General features: G+C 47.8%; 1 protein-coding gene across 1 annotated transcript in view; it reads left to right on the forward strand.

Annotated features, from left to right (window-relative positions):
• LOC129831952 (meteorin-like protein) overlaps positions 1-19,483 on the forward strand; it is a 29,873-nt gene extending 10,390 nt beyond the window's left edge. Inside the window, exons 3-4 of the mRNA XM_055895605.1 lie at positions 17,942-18,001; positions 18,528-19,483. Of these exons, the coding sequence (XP_055751580.1) occupies positions 17,942-18,001; positions 18,528-18,847 (380 nt within the window). The 3' untranslated portion in view covers positions 18,848-19,483. The remainder of the gene's footprint in view (positions 1-17,941; positions 18,002-18,527) is intronic.
• Positions 19,484-24,541: the final 5,058 nt, after the last annotated feature.

Below are 24,541 nucleotides of genomic sequence, written 5' to 3' on the forward strand. Positions count from 1 at the left end.
GGGAGACCAGATGCTGCTGGAAGTGGTGTTGGAGGGCCAGTAGGAGGCACTCTTTCCTCTGGTCTAAAAAATATCCCAATGCCCCAGGGCAGTGATTGGGGACACTGCCCTGTGTAGGGTGCTGTCTTTCGGATGGGACGTTAAACGGGTGTCCTGACTCTCTGAGGTCATTAAAGATCCCATGGCACTTGTCGTAAGAGTAGGGGTGTTAACCCCGGTGTCCTGGCTAAATTCCCAATCTGGCCCTCAAACCATCATGGTCACCTAATAATCCCCAGTTTACAATTGGCTCATTCATCCCCCTCCTCTCCCCTGTAACTATTCCCCAGGTCGTTGCTGCAAATGAGAACGTGTTCTCAGTCAACTTACCTGGTAAAATAACGGTAAAATAAAATAAAATAAATAAATCTGCTGGTGAAAACATCTCCGTTTTGTAGATCTGTATTTACAAGAAAAACTATTCCGGATTATTTTTGATATTCAATCTTCAGTTTATTTTTCTTTCCACTGAGGAAAGTCCGAATCTCAGTGTTGTTTTTTGTAATATTACGTTACGCTGACAATTCTATGTTGACATTTGGCAGTTCCCTTCCCACAAGTTAGTCTTATGAAGCCGGGGTATCGTGGGACTGTGAGTTGACTTGAGGGGAGTGTTTCATAGCAAACCACTGCCTTCCATACAGGACCCCGGTCTGTCTGTGTAGAGGGCTACGGTCAAACAGAGAGGGCCTCACTCTAAATACAGAGGCGTGTTTTCATCACGCTGTGTACCTGCCAACCCTGCATGACTCCTGGCTGGGAGGAGGTCCAGACCAGAGAGACTGGTCCTTTCTTCCACACTCAGGAGTCATATGACTTCTATCTACCTCACATCTGTTTCTACTGCTTTATGGGCTCACATGTTCATATCCTGCATAATCAGCTGGCACAACGGGCAGATAGAGACTGATAAACAGTCAGGACCTAATGTAGGGGATCTAACACAGTGGTCTAATGGTTGTAGATAGTGTAGTTGGTCTTAATGTAGGGGATCTAACACAGTGGTCTAATGGTTGTAGATAGTGTAGTTGGCTCAGGTTGGTCTTAATGTAGGGGATCTAACACAGTGGTCTAATGGTTGTAGATAGTGTAGTTGGCCTTAATGTAGGGGATCTAACACAGTGGTCTAATGGTTGTAGATAGTGTAGTTGGTCTTAATGTAGGGGATCTAACACAGTGGTCTAATGGTTGTAGATAGTATAGTTGGTCTTAATGTAGGGGATCTAACACAGTGGTCTAATGGTTGTAGATAGTGTAGTTGGCTCAGGTTGGTCTTAATGTAGGGGATCTAACACAGTGGTCTAATGGTTGTAGATAGTGTAGTTGGCCTTAATGTAGGGGATCTAACACAGTGGTCTAATGGTTGTAGATAGTGTAGTTGGTCTTAATGTAGGGGATCTAACACAGTGGTCTAATGGTTGTAGATAGTATAGTTGGTCTTAATGTAGGGGATCTAACACAGTGGTCTAATGGTTGTAGATAGTGTAGTTGGCTCAGGTTGGTCTTAATGTAGGGGATCTAACACAGTGGTCTAATGGTTGTAGATAGTGTAGTTGGCTCAGGTTGGTCTTAATGTAGGGGATCTAACACAGTGGTCTAATGGTTGTAGATAGTGTAGTTGGTCTTAATGTAGGGGATCTAACACAGTGGTCTAATGGTTGTAGATAGTATAGTTGGTCTTAATGTAGGGGATCTAACACAGTGGTCTAATGGTTGTAGATAGTGTAGTTGGCTCAGGTTGGTCTTAATGTAGCTGGATCTAACACAGTGGTCTAATGGTTGTAGATAGTGTAGTTGGCCTTAATGTAGGGGATCTAACACAGTGGTCTAATGGTTGTAGATAGTGTAGTTGGCTCAGGTTGGTCTTAATGTAGGGGATCTAACACAGTGGTCTAATGGTTGTAGATAGTGTAGTTGACTCAGGTTGGCCTTAATGTAGGGGATCTAACACAGTGGTCTAATGGTTGTAGATAGTGTAGTTGGCGCAGGTTGGTCTTAATGTAGGGGATCTAACACAGTGGTCTAATGGTTGTAGATAGTGTAGTTGGCTCAGGTTGGTCTTAATGTAGGGGATCTAACACAGTGGTCTAATGGTTGTAGATAGTGTAGTTGGTCTTAATGTAGGGGATCTAACACAGTGGTCTAATGGTTGTAGATAGTGTAGTTGGCCTTAATGTAGGGGATCTAACACAGTGGTCTAATGGTTGTAGATAGTGTAGTTGGTCTTAATGTAGGGGATCTAACACAGTGGTCTAATGGTTGTAGATAGTATAGTTGGTCTTAATGTAGGGGATCTAACACAGTGGTCTAATGGTTGTAGATAGTGTAGTTGGCTCAGGTTGGTCTTAATGTAGGGGATCTAACACAGTGGTCTAATGGTTGTAGATAGTATAGTTGGTCTTAATGTAGGGGATCTAACACAGTGGTCTAATGGTTGTAGATAGTGTAGTTGGCTCAGGTTGGTCTTAATGTAGGGGATCTAACACAGTGGTCTAATGGTTGTAGATAGTGTAGTTGGCCTTAATGTAGGGGATCTAACACAGTGGTCTAATGGTTGTAGATAGTGTAGTTGGCTCAGGTTGGTCTTAATGTAGGGGATCTAACACAGTGGTCTAATGGTTGTAGATAGTGTAGTTGACTCAGGTTGGCCTTAATGTAGGGGATCTAACACAGTGGTCTAATGGTTGTAGATAGTGTAGTTGGCGCAGGTTGGTCTTAATGTAGGGGATCTAACACAGTGGTCTAATGGTTGTAGATAGTGTAGTTGGCTCAGGTTGGTCTTAATGTAGGGGATCTAACACAGTGGTCTAATGGTTGTAGATAGTGTAGTTGGTCTTAATGTAGGGGATCTAACACAGTGGTCTAATGGTTGTAGATAGTGTAGTTGGCTCAGGTTGGCCTTAATGTAGGGGATCTAACACAGTGGTCTAATGGTTGTAGATAGTGTAGTTGGCTCAGGTTGGTCTTAATGTAGGGGATCTAACACAGTGGTCTAATGGTTGTAGATAGTATAGTTGGCCTTAATGTAGGGGATCTAACACAGTGGTCTAATGGTTGTAGATAGTGTAGTTGGCCTTAATGTAGGGGATCTAACACAGTGGTCTAATGGTTGTAGATAGTGTAGTTGGCTCAGGTTGGCCTTAATGTCGTGCTTCCTGGTCCAGGTTCTAATATAGTAGTCTAATGCTCAGGGTTGTTATGACCGGCTTGGCTTCCTGCGCTCTGTGCTTCTGTGGTATGAGCTTGTGGTGTGATGTGGCGACAGGTCCCTAGCCCAGGGGGAGAGGGAGGGAGGAGCCCGGGGTCTTGTCGTCGACTCGGCAGCAGGGTCTAGAGGGCTTGTTGATCTGACTGCACTTGTTTGGCTCTGTTTTCTCTCGCTCTCTCTCTGGTCTCCTTCTCTCACTCTCTCTCTCTCTCTGGTCTCCTTCTCTCACTCTCACTCTCTCTGGTCTCCTTCTCTCGCTCTCTCTCTGGTCTCCTTCTCTCACTCTCTCTCTGGTCTCCTTCTCTCACTCTCTCTCTGGTCTCCTTCTCTCACTCTCTCTCTCTGGTCTCCTTCTCTCACTCTCGCGCTCTCTGGTATCCTTCTCTCACTCTCACTCTCTCTGGTCTCCTTCTCTCGCTCTCTCTCTGGTCTCCTTCTCTCACTCTCTCTCTGGTCTCCTTCTCTCTCTCCCTCTCTCTCTGGTCTCCTCTCTCTCTCTGGCTGTTTTTCTCCACTTCTTTCCAGTTGTCTCAGTCAGACCTGCTCTGCTGGGATTGAGTTGCTCTCTCCATCTCTCTGGAATGTTTCTCACACCAGATGTTGAGAGAAGGAACTTTATTCCTCACGCTTTCTCCCTTTTCTCTGCCTCCTCTCTTTCACTGCTTTCTCCCTTTTCTCTGCCTCCTCTCTTTCACTGCTTTCTCCCTTTTCTCTGCCTCCTCTCTTTCACTGCTTTCTCCCTTCTCTCTGCCTCCTCTCTTTCACTGCTTTCTCCCTTCTCTCTGCCTCCTCTCTTTCACTGCTTTCTCCCTTCTCTCTGCCTCCTCTCTTTCACTGCTTTCTCCCTTTTCTCTGCCTCCTCTCTTTCACTGCTTTCTCCCTTCTCTCTGCCTCCTCTCTTTCACTGCTTTCTCCCTTTTCTCTGCCTCCTCTCTTTCACTGCTTTCTCCCTTCTCTCTGCCTCCTCTCTTTCACTGCTTTCTCCCTTTTCTCTGCCTCCTCTCTTTCACTGCTTTCTCCCTTTTCTCTGCCTCCTCTCTTTCACTGCTTTCTCCCTTTTCTCTGCCTCCTCTCTTTCACTGCCTACTCTCTCTCTATATAGCTTTCATACATCTGTATTTCTCCCACTGTCTACTCTTGTCTTTCATTCCTCTTCCCTTCATCTATCTCCCCTCTCTTCCACCGTCCTTCTGTAGTGGTTGTGATCAGAGAGGGGTGGTATTGCTGAGCTGCCCTCCATTAGAGGGACCAGATGTTGCAGCTGGGGACACCATCTCCCCCTCTCCTTCCCTCCATCCCCTCTCTGTGAAGTGGTTGTGATGGGAGCAGTACAGCGTGTGTTTGGCTGGGTTCAGAAAGCTGACTCCGACTCAGATCATGCCAGGCCATTCCTGTGGCAACGTTTCATGTCTGACATCTGAGCCCCGACCAGAGAGAGAGAGAAGGATACCAGAGAGAGAGGAGACCAGAGAGAGAGGAGACCAGAGAGAGAGAGAGGCCAGAGAGAGACCAGAGAGAGAGAGAGACCAGAGAGAGACCAGAGAGAGGGAGATCAGAGAGAGAGAGACCAGAGAGAGAGAGAGGCCAGAGAGAGACCAGAGAGAGAGAGAGAGACCAGAGAGAGACCAGAGACCAGAGAGAGACCAGAGAGAGAGAGAGGAGACCAGAGAGAGAGAGAGACCAGAGAGAGACCAGAGAGAGAGAGGAGACCAGAGAGAGAGAGACCAGAGAGAGACCAGAGAGAGAGAGAGAGAGACCAGAGAGAGAGAGAGACCAGAGAGAGAGAGAGACCAGAGAGAGAGAGAGACCAGAGAGAGACCAGAGAGAGGGAGACCAGAGAGAGAGAGACCAGAGAGAGAGACCAGCGAGAGAGAGAGAACAGAGAGAGAGAGACAAGAGAGAGAGAGAGACCAGCGAGAGACCAGAGAGAGAGAGAGAGAGACCAGCGAGAGAGAGAGAACAGAGAGAGAGAACCAGAGAGAGAGAGAGACCAGAGAGAGACCAGAGAGAGAGAGAGACCAGAGAGAGAGAGAGACCAGAGAGAGAGAGAGACCAGAGAGAGAGAGAGACCAGAGACCAGAGAGAGACCAGAGACCAGAGAGAGACCAAAGAGAGAGAGACCAAAGAGAGAGAGACCAAAGAGAGAGAGACCAAAGAGAGAGAGACCAAAGAGAGAGAGACCAGAGAGAGAGAGACCAGAGAGAGAGAGAGAGACCAGAGAGAGACCTGAGAGAGAGAGAGACTAGAGAGAGAGACCTGAGAGAGAGAGAGAGAGACCTGAGAGAGAGAGAGAGAGAGAGACCAGAGAGAGAGAGACCAGAGAGAGAGAGAGAGACCAGAGAGAGAGAGAGAGACCAGAGAGAGAGAGAGAGAGACCAGAGAGAGAGAGAGACTAGAGAGAGAGAGAGACTAGAGAGAGAGAGAGACTAGAGAGAGAGAGAGAGCACCTAGCTGCAACAACTGGAGCTGCCTTGCAAATGGCAACCTATCCCCTAAGGGTGAAAAGTAATGCAGTATAAAGGGAATAGGGTGCGATTTGGGATAGATCCTAGAAGTTCTCTGATGCTATGGTGGTGCACCACATCCTAGAGGTTCTCTGATACTATGGTGGCAGCACCACATCCTAGAGGTTCTCTGATACTATGGTGGTACACCACATCCTAGAGGTTCTCTGATGCTATGGTGGTGCACCACATCCTAGAGGTTCTCTGATACTATGGTGGTGCACCACATCCTAGAGGTTCTCTGATACTATGGTGGTACACCACATCCTAGAGGTTCTCTGATACTATGGTGGTACACCACATCCTAGAGGTTCTCTGATACTATGGTGGTACACCACATCCTAGAGGTTCTCTGATACTATGGTGGTACACCACATCCTAGAGGTTCTCTGATACTATGGTGGTACACCACATCCTAGAGGTTCTCTGATACTATGGTGGTGCACCACATCCTAGAGGTTCTCTGATGCTATGGTGGTACACCACATCCTAGAGGTTCTCTGATACTATGGTGGTACACCACATCCTAGAGGTTCTCTGATACTATGGTGGTACACCACATCCTAGAGGTTCTCTGATACTATGGTGGTGCACCACATCCTAGAGGTTCTCTGATGCTATGGTGGTACACCACATCCTAGAGGTTCTCTGATACTATGGTGGAGCACCACATCCTAGAGGTTCTCTGATACTATGGTGGTACACCACATCCTAGAGGTTCTCTGATACTATGGTGGTACACCACATCCTAGAGGTTCTCTGATACTATGGTGGTGCACCACATCCTAGAGGTTCTCTGATACTATGGTGGTACACCACATCCTAGAGGTTCTCTGATACTATGGTGGTACACCACATCCTAGAGGTTCTCTGATACTATGGTGGCAGCACCACATCCTAGAGGTTCTCTGATACTATGGTGGTACACCACATCCTAGAGGTTCTCTGATACTATGGTGGTACACCACATCCTAGAGGTTCTCTGATACTATGGTGGTACACCACATCCTAGAGGTTCTCTGATACTATGGTGGTACACCACATCCTAGAGGTTCTCTGATACTATGGTGGCAGCACCACATCCTAGAGGTTCTCTGATACTATGGTGGTACACCACATCCTAGAGGTTCTCTGATGCTATGGTGGCAGCACCACATCCTAGAGGTTCTCTGATACTATGGTGATACATCACATCCTAGAGGTTCTCTGATACTATGGTGGTACACCACATCCTAGAGGTTCTCTGATACTATGGTGGTGCACCACATCCTAAAGGTTCTCTGATATTATGGTGGTACACCACATCCTAGAGGTTCTCTGATACTATGGTGATACATCACATCCTAGAGGTTCTCTGATGCTATGGTGGTACACCACATCCTAGAGGTTCTCTGATACTATGGTGGTGCACCACATCCTAGAGGTTCTCTGATATTATGGTGGTACACCACATCCTAGAGGTTCTCTGATACTATGGTGATACATCACATCCTAGAGGTTCTCTGATACTATGGTGGTGCACCACATCCTAGAGGTTCTCTGATACTATGGTGGTACACCACATCCTAGAGGTTCTCTGATGCTATGGTGGCAGCACCACATCCTAGAGGTTCTCTGATACTATGGTGGTACACCACATCCTAGAGGTTCTCTGATACTATGGTGGTACACCACATCCTAGAGGTTCTCTGATACTATGGTGGCACCACATCCTAGAGGTTCTCTGATGCTATGGTGGTGCACCACATCCTAGAGGTTCTCTGATACTATGGTGGTACACCACATCCTAGAGGTTCTCTGATGCTATGGTGGCACCACATCCTAGAGGTTCTCTGATACTATGGTGGTACACCACATCCTAGAGGTTCTCTGATACTATGGTGGTACACCACATCCTAGAGGTTCTCTGATACTATGGTGGTACACCACATCCTAGAGGTTCTCTGATACTATGGTGGCAGCACCACATCCTAGAGGTTCTCTGATACTATGGTGGTACACCACATCCTAGAGGTTCTCTGATACTATGGTGGTACACCACATCCTAGAGGTTCTCTGATACTATGGTGGTACACCACATCCTAGAGGTTCTCTGATACTATGGTGGTGCACCACATCCTAGAGGTTCTCTGATACTATGGTGGTACACCACATCCTAGAGGTTCTCTGATACTATGGTGGTACACCACATCCTAGAGGTTCTCTGATACTATGGTGGCAGCACATCCTAGAGGTTCTCTGATACTATGGTGGTACACCACATCCTAGAGGTTCTCTGATACTATGGTGGTACACCACATCCTAGAGGTTCTCTGATACTATGGTGGTACACCACATCCTAGAGGTTCTCTGATGCTATGGTGGCAGCACCACATCCTAGAGGTTCTCTGATACTATGGTGGTACACCACATCCTAGAGGTTCTCTGATACTATGGTGGTGCACCACATCCTAGAGGTTCTCTGATGCTATGGTGGCACCACATCCTAGAGGTTCTCTGATGCTATGGTGGTACACCACATCCTAGAGGTTCTCTGATACTATGGTGGTACACCACATCCTAGAGGTTCTCTGATACTATGGTGGTGCACCACATCCTAGAGGTTCTCTGATACTATGGTGGTACACCACATCCTAGAGGTTCTCTGATACTATGGTGGTACACCACATCCTAGAGGTTCTCTGATACTATGGTGGCACCACATCCTAGAGGTTCTCTGATACTATGGTGGTACACCACATCCTAGAGGTTCTCTGATACTATGGTGGTACACCACATCCTAGAGGTTCTCTGATACTATGGTGGTACACCACATCCTAGAGGTTCTCTGATACTATGGTGGTACACCACATCCTAGAGGTTCTCTGATACTATGGTGGCAGCACCACATCCTAGAGGTTCTCTGATACTATGGTGGCAGCACCACATCCTAGAGGTTCTCTGATACTATGGTGGTACACCACATCCTAGAGGTTCTCTGATACTATGGTGGTACACCACATCCTAGAGGTTCTCTGATACTATGGTGGTACACCACATCCTAGAGGTTCTCTGATACTATGGTGGTACACCACATCCTAGAGGTTCTCTGATACTATGGTGGTACACCACATCCTAGAGGTTCTCTGATACTATGGTGGTACACCACATCTTAGAGGTTCTCTGATACTATGGTGGCACCACATCCTAGAGGTTCTCTGATACTATGGTGGTACACCACATCCTAGAGGTTCTCTGATACTATGGTGGTACACCACATCCTAGAGGTTCTCTGATACTATGGTGGTACACCACATCCTAGAGGTTCTCTGATACTATGGTGGCACCACATCCTAGAGGTTCTCTGATACTATGGTGGTACACCACATCCTAGAGGTTCTCTGATACTATGGTGGTACACCACATCCTAGAGGTTCTCTGATACTATGGTGGTGCACCACATCCTAGAGGTTCTCTGATACTATGGTGGTACACCACATCCTAGAGGTTCTCTGATACTATGGTGGTACACCACATCCTAGAGGTTCTCTGATACTATGGTGGTGCACCACATCCTAGAGGTTCTCTGATACTATGGTGGTACACCACATCCTAGAGGTTCTCTGATACTATGGTGGTACACCACATCCTAGAGGTTCTCTGATACTATGGTGGCACCACATCCTAGAGGTTCTCTGATACTATGGTGGTACACCACATCCTAGAGGTTCTCTGATACTATGGTGGTACACCACATCCTAGAGGTTCTCTGATACTATGGTGGCACCACATCCTAGAGGTTCTCTGATACTATGGTGGCACCACATCCTAGAGGTTCTCTGATACTATGGTGGAGCACCACATCCTAGAGATTCTCTGATACTATGGTGGTACACCACATCCTAGAGGTTCTCTGATACTATGGTGGAGCACCACATCCTAGAGGTTCTCTGATACTATGGTGGCACCACATCCTAGAGGTTCTCTGATACTATGGTGGAGCACCACATCCTAGAGGTTCTCTGATACTATGGTGGTGCACCACATCCTAGAGGTTCTCTGATACTATGGTGGCAGCACATCCTAGAGGTTCTCTGATACTATGGTGGTACACCACATCCTAGAGGTTCTCTGATACTATGGTGGTACACCACATCCTAGAGGTTCTCTGATACTATGGTGGTATACCACATCCTAGAGGTTCTCTGATACTATGGTGGCAGCACATCCTAGAGGTTCTCTGATACTATGGTGGTACACCACATCCTAGAGGTTCTCTGATGCTATGGTGGTACACCACATCCTAGAGGTTCTCTGATACTATGGTGGTACACCACATCCTAGAGGTTCTCTGATACTATGGTGGTGCACCACATCCTAGAGGTTCTCTGATGCTCTGGTGGAGCTCACATCCTAGAGGTTCTCTGATACTATGGTGGTACACCACATCCTAGAGGTTCTCTGATACTATGGTGGCACCACATCCTAGAGGTTCTCTGATACTATGGTGGTGCACCACATCCTAGAGGTTCTCTGATACTATGGTGGTACACCACATCCTAGAGGTTCTCTGATACTATGGTGGTACACCACATCCTAGAGGTTCTCTGATACTATGGTGGTACACCACATCCTAGAGGTTCTCTGATACTATGGTGGCAGCACCACATCCTAGAGGTTCTCTGATACTATGGTGGTTCACCACATCCTAGAGGTTCTCTGATGCTATGGTGGTACACCACATCCTAGAGGTTCTCTGATGCTATGGTGGTGCACCACATCCTAGAGGTTCTCTGATACTATGGTGGTACACCACATCCTAGAGGTTCTCTGATACTATGGTGGTACACCACATCCTAGAGGTTCTCTGATACTATGGTGGTACACCACATCCTAGAGGTTCTCTGATACTATGGTGGTACACCACATCCTAGAGGTTCTCTGATACTATGGTGGTACACCACATCCTAGAGGTTCTCTGATACTATGGTGGTACACCACATCCTAGAGGTTCTCTGATACTATGGTGGTACACCACATCCTAGAGGTTCTCTGATACTATGGTGGTACACCACATCCTAGAGGTTCTCTGATACTATGGTGGCACCACATCCTAGAGGTTCTCTGATGCTATGGTGGCACCACATCCTAGAGGTTCTCTGATATTATGGTGGCACCACATCCTAGAGGTTCTCTGATACTATGGTGGTACACCACATCCTAGAGGTTCTCTGATGCTATGGTGGCACCACATCCTAGAGGTTCTCTGATGCTATGGTGGTACACCACATCCTAGAGGTTCTCTGATGTTATGGTGGTACACCACATCCTAGAGGTTCTCTGATACTATGGTGGTACACCACATCCTAGAGGTTCTCTGATACTATGGTGGTACACCACATCCTAGAGGTTCTCTGATACTATGGTGGTGCACCACATCCTAGAGGTTCTCTGATACTATGGTGGTACACCACATCCTAGAGGTTCTCTGATGCTATGGTGGCAGCACCACATCCTAGAGGTTCTCTGATACTATGGTGGTACACCACATCCTAGAGGTTCTCTGATACTATGGTGGTACACCACATCCTAGAGGTTCTCTGATACTATGGTGGTACACCACATCCTAGAGGTTCTCTGATACTATGGCAGCACCACATCCTAGAGGTTCTCTGATACTATGGTGGTACACCACATCCTAGAGGTTCTCTGATACTATGGCAGCACCACATCCTAGAGGTTCTCTGATACTATGGTGGTTCACCACATCCTAGAGGGTCTCTGATACTATGGTGGTACACCACATCCTAGAGGTTCTCTGATACTATGGTGGTGCACCACATCCTAGAGGTTCTCTGATACTATGGTGGTACACCACATCCTAGAGGTTCTCTGATACTATGGTGGTACACCACATCCTAGAGGTTCTCTGATACTATGGTGGTACACCACATCCTAGAGGTTCTCTGATACTATGGTGGTACACCACATCCTAGAGGTTCTCTGATACTATGGTGGTACACCACATCCTAGAGGTTCTCTGATACTATGGCAGCACCACATCCTAGATGTTCTCTGATACTATGGTGGTACTTCACATCCTAGAGGTTCTCTGATACTATGGTGGTACACCACATCCTAGAGGTTCTCTGATACTATGGTGGTGCACCACATCCTAGAGGTTCTCTGATACTATGATGGTACACCACATCCTAGAGGTTCTCTGATACTATGGTGGTACACCACATCCTAGAGGTTCTCTGATACTATGGTGGTACACCACATCCTAGAGGTTCTCTGATACTATGGTGGCAGCACATCCTAGAGGTTCTCTGATACTATGGTGGTACACCACATCCTAGAGGTTCTCTGATACTATGGTGGTACACCACATCCTAGAGGTTCTCTGATACTATGGTGGTGCACCACATCCTAGAGGTTCTCTGATACTATGGTGGTACACCACATCCTAGAGGTTCTCTGATACTATGGTGGTACACCACATCCTAGAGGTTCTCTGATACTATGGTGGTACACCACATCCTAGAGGTTCTCTGATACTATGGTGGTACACCACATCCTAGAGGTTCTCTGATACTATGGTGGTGCACCACATCCTAGAGGTTCTCTGATACTATGGTGGAGCACCACATCCTAGAGGTTCTCTGATACTATGGTGGCACCACATCCTAGAGGTTCTCTGATACTATGGTGGTACACCACATCCTAGAGGTTCTCTGATACTATGGTGGTACACCACATCCTAGAGGTTCTCTGATACTATGGTGGTACACCACATCCTAGAGGTTCTCTGATACTATGGTGGCACCACATCCTAGAGGTTCTCTGATACTATGGTGGAGCACCACATCCTAGAGGTTCTCTGATACTATGGTGGTGCACCACATCCTAGAGGTTCTCTGATATTATGGTGGTACACCACATCCTAGAGGTTCTCTGATACTATGGTGGTACACCACATCCTAGAGGTTCTCTGATGCTCTGGTGGTACACCACATCCTAGAGGTTCTCTGATACTATGGTGGTACACCACATCCTAGAGGTTCTCTGATACTATGGTGGTACACCACATCCTAGAGGTTCTCTGATACTATGGTGGTACACCACATCCTAGAGGTTCTCTGATACTATGGTGGCACCACATCCTAGAGGTTCTCTGATACTATGGTGGTACACCACATCCTAGAGGTTCTCTGATACTATGGTGGTACACCACATCCTAGAGGTTCTCTGATACTATGGTGGTACACCACATCCTAGAGGTTCTCTGATACTATGGTGGCAGCCTCCAGCCTCTCATTAGAGGCCCTGCTTCCTACTCGTTGCTCTGGACGAGGGGGGTGAGGTCGGTCATTCAGGCAGTCGGCTACTCTGATGTCACCCTCCTCTCCAGCTGTTCCTAAGCCCCTGAGCCTGTGGCTGGGTAACCTCTGACCCCTCCTCAACCCCCCCTCAACCCCTCCTCACCCTCCCCTCAACTCCTCTTCAACTCACCCTCCCCTCACCCCCTCCTCAGTGACCTCAATCTGGACTTCAGACAAACCTGTCTAAAACATAATCTCGCTGTCTGGAAACATGCCTGAGGGTCATGGCCTGGTCTGTAAGTGGTTTGTGTACAGGTCAGAGGTGGCAGGCCAGCGCAGGGCTGTAGAGAAGAGGCTCTCGTCTCAGTAACACCAAGGTCTACTTTATATCCGGCTTGTAAGTACTTTAAAGACTGCTAATCATTAGTTTATATCCAGTATGTTAAGGGTTGTATAAAGTGTTACCGTGGTTATATCTGAATGTAAAGGGTTACAGGGTCTGTAACCATGTTTACATGAGGTCAAAACCAGGTCTGTAACCATGTTTACATGGGGTCAAAACCAGGTCTGTAACCATGTTTACATGAGGTCAAAACCAGGTCTGTAACCATGTTTACATGAGGTCAAAACCAGGTCTGTAACCATGTTTACATGAGGTCAAAACCAGGTCTGTAACCATGTTTACATGAGGTCACCATCGTAAACGTCTGTTCCCAGTGGACCTTGTATAAAGACACCATGTGCAGCCAGTCAGCCAGCCAGCCAGCCAGCCAGCCAGCCAGCCAGACCAGGTCAGCTTAGCCTTGTCTTTCCTCATCCTGGGCATCTGGTTGTCATTGGTTTTGGAGTGTCAGGCAGGGTGTGTTGGGGGTGGTTTCTGTAGCCTGTGAGAGGTGCCTCCTGGGGCAGCCACCTCCCCCTCACACCTGTCCTCCCCTCACTTCCCCCATCCTCCCTCCCCATCCTCCCCCTCACACCATGTCCTTCCACTCACACCCTGTCCTTCCACTCACACCCTGTCCTCCCCCTCACCTCTCCCGTCCTCCCCCTCACCTCTCCTGTCCTCCCCCTCACCTCCCCCTCACCTCTCCCGTCCTCCCCCTCACCTCTCCTGTCCTCCCCCTCACACCCCGTCCTCCCCCTCACCTCTCCTGTCCTCCCCCTCACCTCTCCCGTCCTCCCCCTCACACCCCTTCCTCCCCCTACCCCATACATCCCCTCCCAGCACCAGGCCTGTTTAATGAGTAGCCCCTGTCCTGTACCTCAGGCTGACAGACAGTCAGACAGTGAGGACCTGGTCCTCTCTGTTTGGTGTAAAGTCATAGTCCATGACAGGAGACTCCCGTCCTGTTGGCCTGCCTGTTCTGCCTGGGCTGCTGGGTAAATAAGCAACCATCTGGGAGAGCTGAAATGAATTACAGCACGTGCCTCCCTGCGGGCCACAGCCCACTTCCTGTGCGTGTGCGGCACGTGTCTTCAATGACCTGCTGTGTGACTGTTGAAGTAGTTGGAAGTTAAGTGCTAGAATTGATGGCTAGTTTTTGATAGGGTTGTATGACATCACATAATGAAGGCCTCACTTTGATCCCTGGTAGAACTGTCTGTCTTTTATCCTGCAGCTCATCTCTTCTTCTCTCTCTCTTCTCTGTCTGTCTTTTGTCCTGGAGCTCATCTCTTCTCTCTCTCTCTCTTCTCTGTCTGTCTTTTGTCCTGGAGCTCATCTCTTCTTCTCTCTCTCTTCTCTGTCTGTCTTTTGTCCTGGAGCTCATCTCTTCTCTCTCTCTCTCTTCTCTGTCTGTCTTTTGTCCTGGAGCTCATCTCTTCTCTCTCTCTCTCTTCTCTGTCTGTCTTTTATCCTGCAGCTCATCTCTTCTTCTCTCTCTCTTCTCTGTCTGTCTTTTGTCCTGGAGCTCATCTCTTCTCTCTCTCTCTCTTCTCTGTCTGTCTTTTGTCCTGGAGCTCATCTCTCTCTCTCTCTCTCTTCTCTGTCTGTCTTTTGTCCTGGAGCTCATCTCTCTCTCTCTCTCTCTTCTCTGTCTGTCTTTTGTCCTGGAGCTCATCTCTCTCTCTCTCTCTCTTCTCTGTCTGTCTTTTGTTCTGCAGCTCATCTCTTCTCTCTCTCTCTCTTCTCTGTCTGTCTTTTGTCCTGCAACTCATCTCTTCTCTCTCTCTCTCTCTCTTCTCTGTCTGTCTTTTGTTCTGCAGCTCATCTCTTCTTCTCTCTCTCTCTTCTCTGTCTGTCTTTTGTCCTGCAGCTCATCTCTTCTTCTCTCTCTCTTCTCTGTCTGTCTTTTGTTCTGCAGCTCATCTCTTCTTCTCTCTCTCTTCTCTGTCTGTCTTTTGTCCTGCAGCTCATCTCTTCTTCTCTCTCTCTCTCTTCTCTGTCTGTCTTTTGTTCTGCAGCTCATCTCTTCTTCTCTCTCTCTTCTCTGTCTGTCTTTTGTCCTGGAGCTCATCTCTTCTCTCTCTCTCTCTTCTCTGTCTGTCTTTTGTCCTGGAGCTCATCTCTCTCTCTCTCTCTCTTCTCTGTCTGTCTTTTGTCCTGGAGCTCATCTCTCTCTCTCTCTCTCTTCTCTGTCTGTCTTTTGTCCTGGAGCTCATCTCTCTCTCTCTCTCTCTTCTCTGTCTGTCTTTTGTTCTGCAGCTCATCTCTTCTCTCTCTCTCTCTTCTCTGTCTGTCTTTTGTCCTGCAGCTCATCTCTTCTCTCTCTCTCTCTTCTCTGTCTGTGTTTTGTCCTGCAGTTCATCTCTTCTCTCTCTCTTCTGTCTGTCTTTTGTCCTGCAGCTCATCTCTTCTCTCTCTCTCTCTTCTCTGTCTGTGTTTTGTCCTGCAGTTCATCTCTTCTCTCTCTCTTCTGTCTGTCTTTTGTTCTGCAGCTCATCTCTTCTCTCTCTCTCTCTTCTGTCTGTCTTTTGTTCTGCAGCTCATCTCTTCTCTCTCTCTTCTCTGTCTGTCTTTTGTCCTGCAACTCATCTCTTCTCTCTCTCTCTCTCTTCTCTGTCTGTCTTTTGTCCTGCAACTCATCTCTTCTCTCTCTCTCTCTCTCTTCTCTGTCTGTCTTTTGTCCTGCAGCTCATCTCTTCTCTCTCTCTCTCTTCTCTGTCTGTGTTTTGTCCTGCAGTTCATCTCTTCTCTCTCTCTTCTGTCTGTCTTTTGTTCTGCAGCTCATCTCTTCTCTCTCTCTCTCTTCTCTGTCTGTCTTTTGTTCTGCAACTCATCTCTTCTCTCTCTCTCTCTTCTCTGTCTGTCTTTTGTTCTGCAACTCATCTCTTCTCTCTCTCTCTCTTCTCTGTCTGTCTTTTGTCCTGCAACTCATCTCTTCTCTCTCTCTCTCTCTCTTCTCTGTCTGTCTTTTGTTCTGCAGCTCATCTCTTCTTCTCTCTCTCTTCTCTGTCTTTTGTTCTGCAGCTCATCTCTTCTTCTCTCTCTCTCTTCTCTGTCTGTCTTTTGTCCTGCAGCTCATCTCTTCTTCTCTCTCTCTTCTCTGTCTGTCTTTTGTTCTGCAGCTCATCTCTTCTTCTCTCTCTCTTCTCTGTCTGTCTTTTGTCCTGCAGCTCATCTCTTCTCTCTCTCTCTCTTCTCTGTCTGTGTTTTGTCCTGCAGTTCATCTCTTCTCTCTCTCTTCTGTCTGTCTTTTGTTCTGCAGCTCATCTCTTCTCTCTCTCTCTCTTCTCTGTCTGTGTTTTGTCCTGCAGTTCATCTCTTCTCTCTCTCTTCTCTGTCTGTCTTTTGTCCTGCAGCTCATCTCTTCTCTCTCTCTCTCTTCTCTGTCTGTCTTTTGTCCTGCAGCTCATCTCTTCTCTCTCTCTTCTCTGTCTGTCTTTTGTCCTGGAGCTCATCTCTTCTTCTCTCTCTCTTCTCTGTCTGTGTTTTGTCCTGCAGTTCATCTCTTCTCTCTCTCTTCTGTCTGTCTTTTGTCCTGGAGCTCATCTCTCTCTCTCTCTCTCTTCTCTGTCTGTCTTTTGTCCTGCAGCTCATCTCTTCTCTCTCTCTCTCTTCTGTCTGTCTTTTGTTCTGCAGCTCATCTCTTCTCTCTCTCTTCTCTGTCTGTCTTTTGTCCTGCAACTCATCTCTTCTCTCTCTCTCTCTCTCTTCTCTGTCTGTCTTTTGTCCTGCAACTCATCTCTTCCCTCTCTCTCTCTCTCTTCTCTGTCTGTCTTTTGTCCTGCAGCTCATCTCTTCTCTCTCTCTCTCTTCTCTGTCTGTGTTTTGTCCTGCAGTTCATCTCTTCTCTCTCTCTTCTGTCTGTCTTTTGTTCTGCAGCTCATCTCTTCTCTCTCTCTCTCTTCTCTGTCTGTCTTTTGTTCTGCAGCTCATCTCTTCTCTCTCTCTCTCTTCTCTGTCTGTCTTTTGTTCTGCAACTCATCTCTTCTCTCTCTCTCTCTTCTCTGTCTGTCTTTTGTTCTGCAACTCATCTCTTCTCTCTCTCTCTCTTCTCTGTCTGTCTTTTGTCCTGCAACTCATCTCTTCTCTCTCTCTCTCTCTCTTCTCTGTCTGTCTTTTGTTCTGCAGCTCATCTCTTCTTCTCTCTCTCTTCTCTGTCTGTCTTTTGTCCTGCAGCTCATCTCTTCTCTCTCTCTCTCTCTCTTCTCTGTCTGTCTTTTGTTCTGCAGCTCATCTCTTCTTCTCTCTCTCTTCTCTGTCTTTTGTTCTGCAGCTCATCTCTTCTTCTCTCTCTCTCTTCTCTGTCTGTCTTTTGTCCTGCAGCTCATCTCTTCTTCTCTCTCTCTTCTCTGTCTGTCTTTTGTTCTGCAGCTCATCTCTTCTTCTCTCTCTCTCTCTTCTCTGTCTGTCTTTTGTCCTGCAGCTCATCTCTTCTTCTCTCTCTCTTCTCTGTCTGTCTTTTGTCCCGGGACTCATCCTTCGGTCTCCTCTCTGTCCACAGCTCCCTGTCAGCCCTGCAGTGATGCTGAGGTGCTGTTAGCGGTCTGCACCAGCGACTTTGGTAAGAACTATTTACAAACCCTTTATGCATCCTTTTATGTATACTCATTAAAGGTACAATAGGTTAAAATGACTCTGCCGTTTCCTGGTCGCTAACTGATCTACTGCTTATTACACTTGCTTTCAATGAGAATGACAGATCTATAACTCATATTTCTATGTGCATTTGGTTGGATCGCACACAAAGTTACAAACTGGACCTTTAAATGTTACTCTTGTGGTTATGGCACAGTTTGTATTGTACTGTAGTATTTGTTATACTGTATCAGTATACTGTACTGTAGTATTTGTTATGCTGTATCAGTATACTGTACTGTAGTATTTGTTATACTGTATCAGTATACTGTAGTATTTTTTATACTGTATCAGTATACTGTAGTATTTGTTATGCTGTATCAGTATACTGTACTGTAGTATTTGTTATGCTGTATCAGTATACTGTACTGTAGTATTTGTTATGCTGAATCAGTATACTGTACTGTAGTACTCTAACATATATTAACACTCTCCTCTCCTCCTCTCTGCAGTGGGGAGGGGCACCATCCAGGGGGTGGAGCAGGAGGCGGAGCAGTTGTCGGTCACCGTGGCGATAAGCCGCCTGTACAGACAGAAGACTCAGGTGTTTGTGTCAGGGGGAGTGAGATTGAGGAGGTGGACAGGCAGGGTGAGGATGCCCAGGCAGTGTTGGGTGAGGCCCGGCCCGGGGAAGGGAGACTTCCTGTTCACGGGGAGCGTACGGTTCGGGGAGGCCTGGATGGGGTGTGCCCCGAGATACAAGGACTTCCTCAGACTGTACCAGGAGGCAGAGCAGAGTGGGACTAACCCCTGTCAGGTGGACTCAGACTGAGGGTCCGGGAGCTACCTGGCCACACCCACAACAACAGGCCTCTTCCTGAATGGACAGCAGACTCAGGTCTGAGCTGAATGTGGACACTAACTGAGAGGGGTGCAGACAGACACACTGACACACAGATGGACAGACAGACTGGCCCAGACACACAGGCACCTTCTGATCCTACTGTATTCCTGCTCTGGTGCTCCTGAATGTTGCCAAGCAGCATTGCAACTGTTGGACTAATTTCTCAAAGCCAACATTGTTGTTGTTGTTGTTCCGGAATGTTCTAAACCTGTTCCATTGACGTTCCATTGGAATGTTCTCAGACTTCCATTCTCTGAGACGTACATCAACTGTCAGGTGATGTGAGGTTTGTAATGTAGCAGACCTTCTCTGGAACTGATGTGTTTAAAATGTGAACCATGAACATTTCTGAAACGGAGGATCCAACTGCTTTGTGAAAAGCTTCATGTACAGTTTTGAAGATGTTTCTTATGAAAGAAATGTATACATTAAAAGCCTGCTTTTTATTTGTGATTTATTTTGTTTTTATGAAAATGTAGAAGTGCAATTTACAGTCGTTATTATGTCCTCAGGCTGTTGAATTATAAACCCCCTTTTTGTGATTAAAAGTTTTATTCCTTGGAACATCGCGTTGTGTTTTGGTGTGTGTGTGTGCGCAGGTTTTTTGTATGTGTGTGTGAAGTGAATACATATATATATTTAAACAAACCAAATCACCAAGGACAAAACCAACCTAAAACGCCCAGACAGACAGACTTCAGTGTTCATGGCCATTTCCTATTGAAGACATTGTTCCTGTTATGAATGTTTAGTCTCCTCACCTTGCAGGGCGGTGCAGAGTTTACATGTCTGCTCACAATGAAGGTCAGTGTGTTGACATGAGTAGAGGTTAAACCAGTAAACACTAGTAGACCCTGATCACATTAGGGGCTGGATTCAATCTGTTTCGCTGAAGTTCAGCGTTGCAGTGTGATTCAAATTGAAACGCAATGTTCCCGAGTTAGCGGAGACATTCACGCTGAACGCTGCTTATGTCGTCTCAGTAGGAAATTAACTTCACCCACTAAACGTCTAAGACTTTGGGGATCATTTACATATTTGATTTGCAATTGTAAGACCACTAGGTATCCCCCCAAAAATAATTTGAATGTTTTTTGGGACAAAATATTTAATTTGGCCTTTACTACTATAGCCCATAGAAACATATTGAATAACACATTCATAAATGTCAAACCAGACAGTCAAAAAATAAATCAGAAGGAAAATAAATCAGAAGGAATACGATTTAAGTGTCTGTGCTGTATCTAGGAAAGCTCAGGAAATATTTATAAAAATTGTTTTGACACAGTTAAAGCTTTCTGGGTGACTTGGAACAAATGCACGTAGAAATGTAGTTATAGATCTGTCGTTGTCGTTGAAAGCAAGTCTAAGAAGCTGTAGGTATGTTCTATGTGTGCTATTGCAGTGCTTTCTGTTCTTAGGTTTCATTTTTGCATCTTTTGCTTTCGGTTTTGTACACTAGCTGAAAATACAATATTTTTGGTTATGGAAAATCTATTTCACAGCAGTTTGGATGGTACAAGAGCATCCTGTCGGGCTGTATCACCTCCTGGTACGGCAACTTCTCCGCCTACAACCGTAAGGCTCTCCAGAGGGTAGTGAGCTCTGCCCAACGCATCACCGGGGGCAAACTACCTGCCCTCCAGGACACTTACACCACCCGATGTCACAGGAAGGCCATAAAGATCATCAAGGACAACAACCACCCGAGCCACTGCCTGTTCACCCCGCTATCATCCAGAAGGCGAGGTCAGTACAGGTGCATCAAAGCTGGGACCGAGAGACTGAAAAACAGCTTCTATCTCAAGGTCATCAGACTGTTAAACAGCCATCACTAACATTGAGTGGCTGCTGCCAACATACTGACTCAAATCTCTAGCCTGTTTAATAATTAAAAATTGGATGTAATAAATGTATCACTAGTCACTTTAAACAATGCCACTTTATATAATGTTTACATACCCTACATTACTCATCTCATATGTATATACTGTACTCTATACCATCTACTGCATCTTGCCAATGCCGCACGGCCATCGCTCATCCATGGCTGGCTGTCTGTCTGACTGTCTGACTGATAGCCAGCCAGTCAGACAGCCAGACAGCCAGTCAGACAGACAGACAGCTAGCCAGTCAGACAGCCAGTCAGTGTTGGGGGTGGTGTATCAGGCAGGGTGTGTTTGGAGTGGTGTGTCAGGCAGGGTGTGTTGAGGGTGGTGTTGGGGGTGGTGTGTCAGGCAGGGTGTGTTGGGGGTGGTGTGTCAGGCAGGGTGTGTTGGGGGTGGTGTGTCAGGCAGGGTGTGTTGGGGGTGGTGTGTCAGGCAGGGTGTGTTGGGGGTGGTGTGTCAGGCAGGGTGTGTTGGGGGTGGTGTATCAGGCAGGGTGTGTTGGGGGTGGTGTGTCAGGCAGGGTGTGTTGGGGGTGGTGTATCAGGCAGGGTGTGTTGGGGGTGGTGTATCAGGCAGGGTGGTGTTGGGGGTGATGTGTCAGTCAGGGTGTGTTGGGGGTGGTGTGTCAGGCAGGGTGTGTTGGGGGTGGTGTGTCAGGCAGGGTGTGTTAGGGTGGTCTGACAGGCAGGGTGTGTTGAGGGTGGTGAGTCAGGCAGGGTGTGTTGAGGGTGGTGTGTTAGGGGTGGTGTGGCAGGCAGGGTGTGTTGGGGGTGGTGTGTTAGGGGTGGTGTGGCAGGCAGGGTGTGTTGGGGGTGGTTTCTGTAGCCTCTGAGAAGTACCTCCTGAGGCAGCCACCTCTTCCATCCTCCCCCTCACACCTCGTCCACCCCCTCACCTCTCCCGTCCTCCCCCTCACACCCCTTCCTCCCCCTCACCTCTCCCGTCCACCCCCTCATCTCTCCCGTCCTCCCCCTCACACCCCGTCCTCCCCCTCACCTCTCCCGTCCTCCCCCTCACACCCCGTCCTCCCCCTCACCTCTCCCGTCCTCCCCCTCACCTCTCCCGTCCTCCCCCTCACACCCCGTCCTCCCCCTCACCTCTCCCGTCCTCCCCCTCACCTCTCCCGTCCTCCCACTCACCTCTCCCGTCCACCCCCTCACCTCTCCCGTCCTCCCCCTCACCTCTCCCGTCCACCCCCTCACCTCTCCCGTCCTCCCCCTCACACCCCGTCCTCCCCCTCACCTCTCCCGTCCTCCCCCTCACCTCTCCCGTCCTCCCCCTCACACCCCGTCCTCCCCGTCACCTCTCCCGTCCTCCCCCTCACACCCCGTCCTCCCCCTCACCTCTCCCGTCCTCCCCCTCACCTCTCCCGTCCTCCCCCTCACACCCCGTCCTCCCCCTCACCTCTCCCGTCCACCCCCTCACCTCTCCCGTCCTTCCCCTCACACCCCTTCCTCCCCCTCACCTCTCCCGTCCTCCCCCTCACCTCTCCCGTCCTCCCCCTCACACCCCGTCCTCCCCCTCACCTCTCCCGTCCTCCCCCTCACCTCTCCCGTCCTCCCCCTCACCTCTCCCGTCCTCCCCCTCACACCCTGTCCTTCCACTCACACCCCGTCCTCCCCCTCACCTCTCCCGTCCTCCCCCTCACCTCTCCCGTCCTCCCCCTCACACCCCTTCCTCCCCCTACCCCATACATCCCCTCTCAGCACCAGGCCTGTTTAATGAGTAGCCCCTGTCCTGTACCTCAGGCTGACAGACAGTCAGACAGTGAGGACCTGGTCCTCTCTGTTTGGTGTAATGTCATAGTCCATGACAGGAGACTCCCGTCCTACTGCCTCCCTGTCGGCCTGCTTGGGCTGCCTGTTATACTTCTGTTCTGCCTGCCTGCTGGGGCTGCTGGGTAAATAAACAACCATCTGGGAAACATGAAGTTAATTACAGCACATGCCTCCCTGCGGGCCACAGCCCACTTCCTGTATGTGTCGAGCACGTGCCTGGTGCCAATGACTGGCCTTGTGTGTGTCTGTTATTGAGGTAGTTGAAGCTGTAAAGTGATAGAGAAAGTGGTAGAGGTGATAGCAAGTCTGTGACAGTAACTGTTGTATGACATAAAAGAGGCATCCATTTAGTCTCTTGCTGGACATGGTATACTACAGCTGTCTGCCTTTCTTTTGGCCTGTGGCTCATCCCTTCTTCTCTCTCCATAGAGGGGTGCAGACAGACAGACAGACAGACAGACAGACAGACAGACAGACAGACAGACAGACAGACAGACAGACAGACAGACACACAGGCACACAGACACACAGACACACAGGCACCTTCTGATCCTACTGTCTTCCTGCTCTGGTGCTCCTGAATGTTGCCAAGCAGCATTGCGACTGTTGGACTAATTTCTCAAAGCCAACATTGTTGTTGTGGAATGTTCTAAACCTGTTCCATTGACGTTCCATTTGAATGTTCTAAGACTGTTCTAGAATGTTCCAAGACTGTTCCATTGACGTTCCATTGGAATGTTCTCAGACTTCCATTCTCTGAGACGTACATCAACTGTCAGGTGATGTGAGGTTTGTAATGTAGCAGACCTTCTCTGGAACTGATGTGTTTAAAATGTGAACCATGAACATTTCTGAAACGGAGGATCCAACTGCTTTGTGAAAAGCTTCATGTACAGTTTTGAAGATGTTTCTTATGAAAGAAATGTATATATATTTAAAGCCTGCTTCTTTATTTTAATAAAAATATAGAAGTATAAATTGCAGTCTGTATTATGTCCTCAGGCTGTTGAATTATAAAAACGTTATTTATTTTTCTCCAATGACTAAAAGGTTTTATTCCCTGGACCATCGTGTTTGTCTTGTATGTGTGTGTCTCAGTGTGTGAAGTGAATATATATATATTTAAACAAACCAAATCATCAAGGACAAAACCAACCTAAAACGTCCACAGACAGACTTCAGTGTTCATGGCCATTTCCTATTGAAGACATTGTTCCTGTTAGGAATGTTTAGTCTCCTCACCTTGCAGGGCGGTGCAGAGTTCAACTTCTATTCACAAGGAAAGTCAGTGTGTTTGCATCACTAAGGTTCAGCGTTACAGCGTGATTTACATTTAAACGTTAGCGGAACCTGAATTCACCGTGATGGCTGCCTGTCGGCTCGGTAATTTACTACTTTTACATTTCTATCACGCCATCTGTAACGCTTCAGTGATACGGTTTGAATTGAGCCACTAGATCTTCTAACTTACAGGTTATTTAGCTCCAGTCGTCTGGTTTGAACAGATGCCCCGTACCCCTCCCATATGAAACATTATCCCTCATTCCAGGGTTCCCTCAGACTGTGGCTGCTGGGAGACACTGGTCACTCTGAGGGAGATTAATATCACTGGTTAGAATGAGAGAGAGAAACAGAGAGAGAGAGCAATGGAGAGAGAGTAAGATAGAGAGAGAAACGGAGAGAGAGAAACAGAGAGATAGAGAGAGACAGAGAGAAGCAGAGAGAGAAATGGAGAGAGAGAAACAGAGAGATAGAGAGAGAGACAGATAGAAGCAGAGAGAGAAACGGAGAGAGAGAAACAGAGAGATAGAGAGAGAGACAGAGAGAAGCAGAGAGAGAGAAACGGAGAGAAAAAGATACACACGAGAGAGAGAGAGAGAGAGAGAGAGAGATGGAGAGTTGGGAGTGTTCTTCCTCTCCTCTGGTTCCTGTGGTGTTGGGGGTGACAGTATTCC

This window comes from Salvelinus fontinalis, chromosome 2, assembly GCF_029448725.1.
Source record: "Salvelinus fontinalis isolate EN_2023a chromosome 2, ASM2944872v1, whole genome shotgun sequence".
Taxonomy (NCBI): domain Eukaryota; kingdom Metazoa; phylum Chordata; class Actinopteri; order Salmoniformes; family Salmonidae; genus Salvelinus; species Salvelinus fontinalis.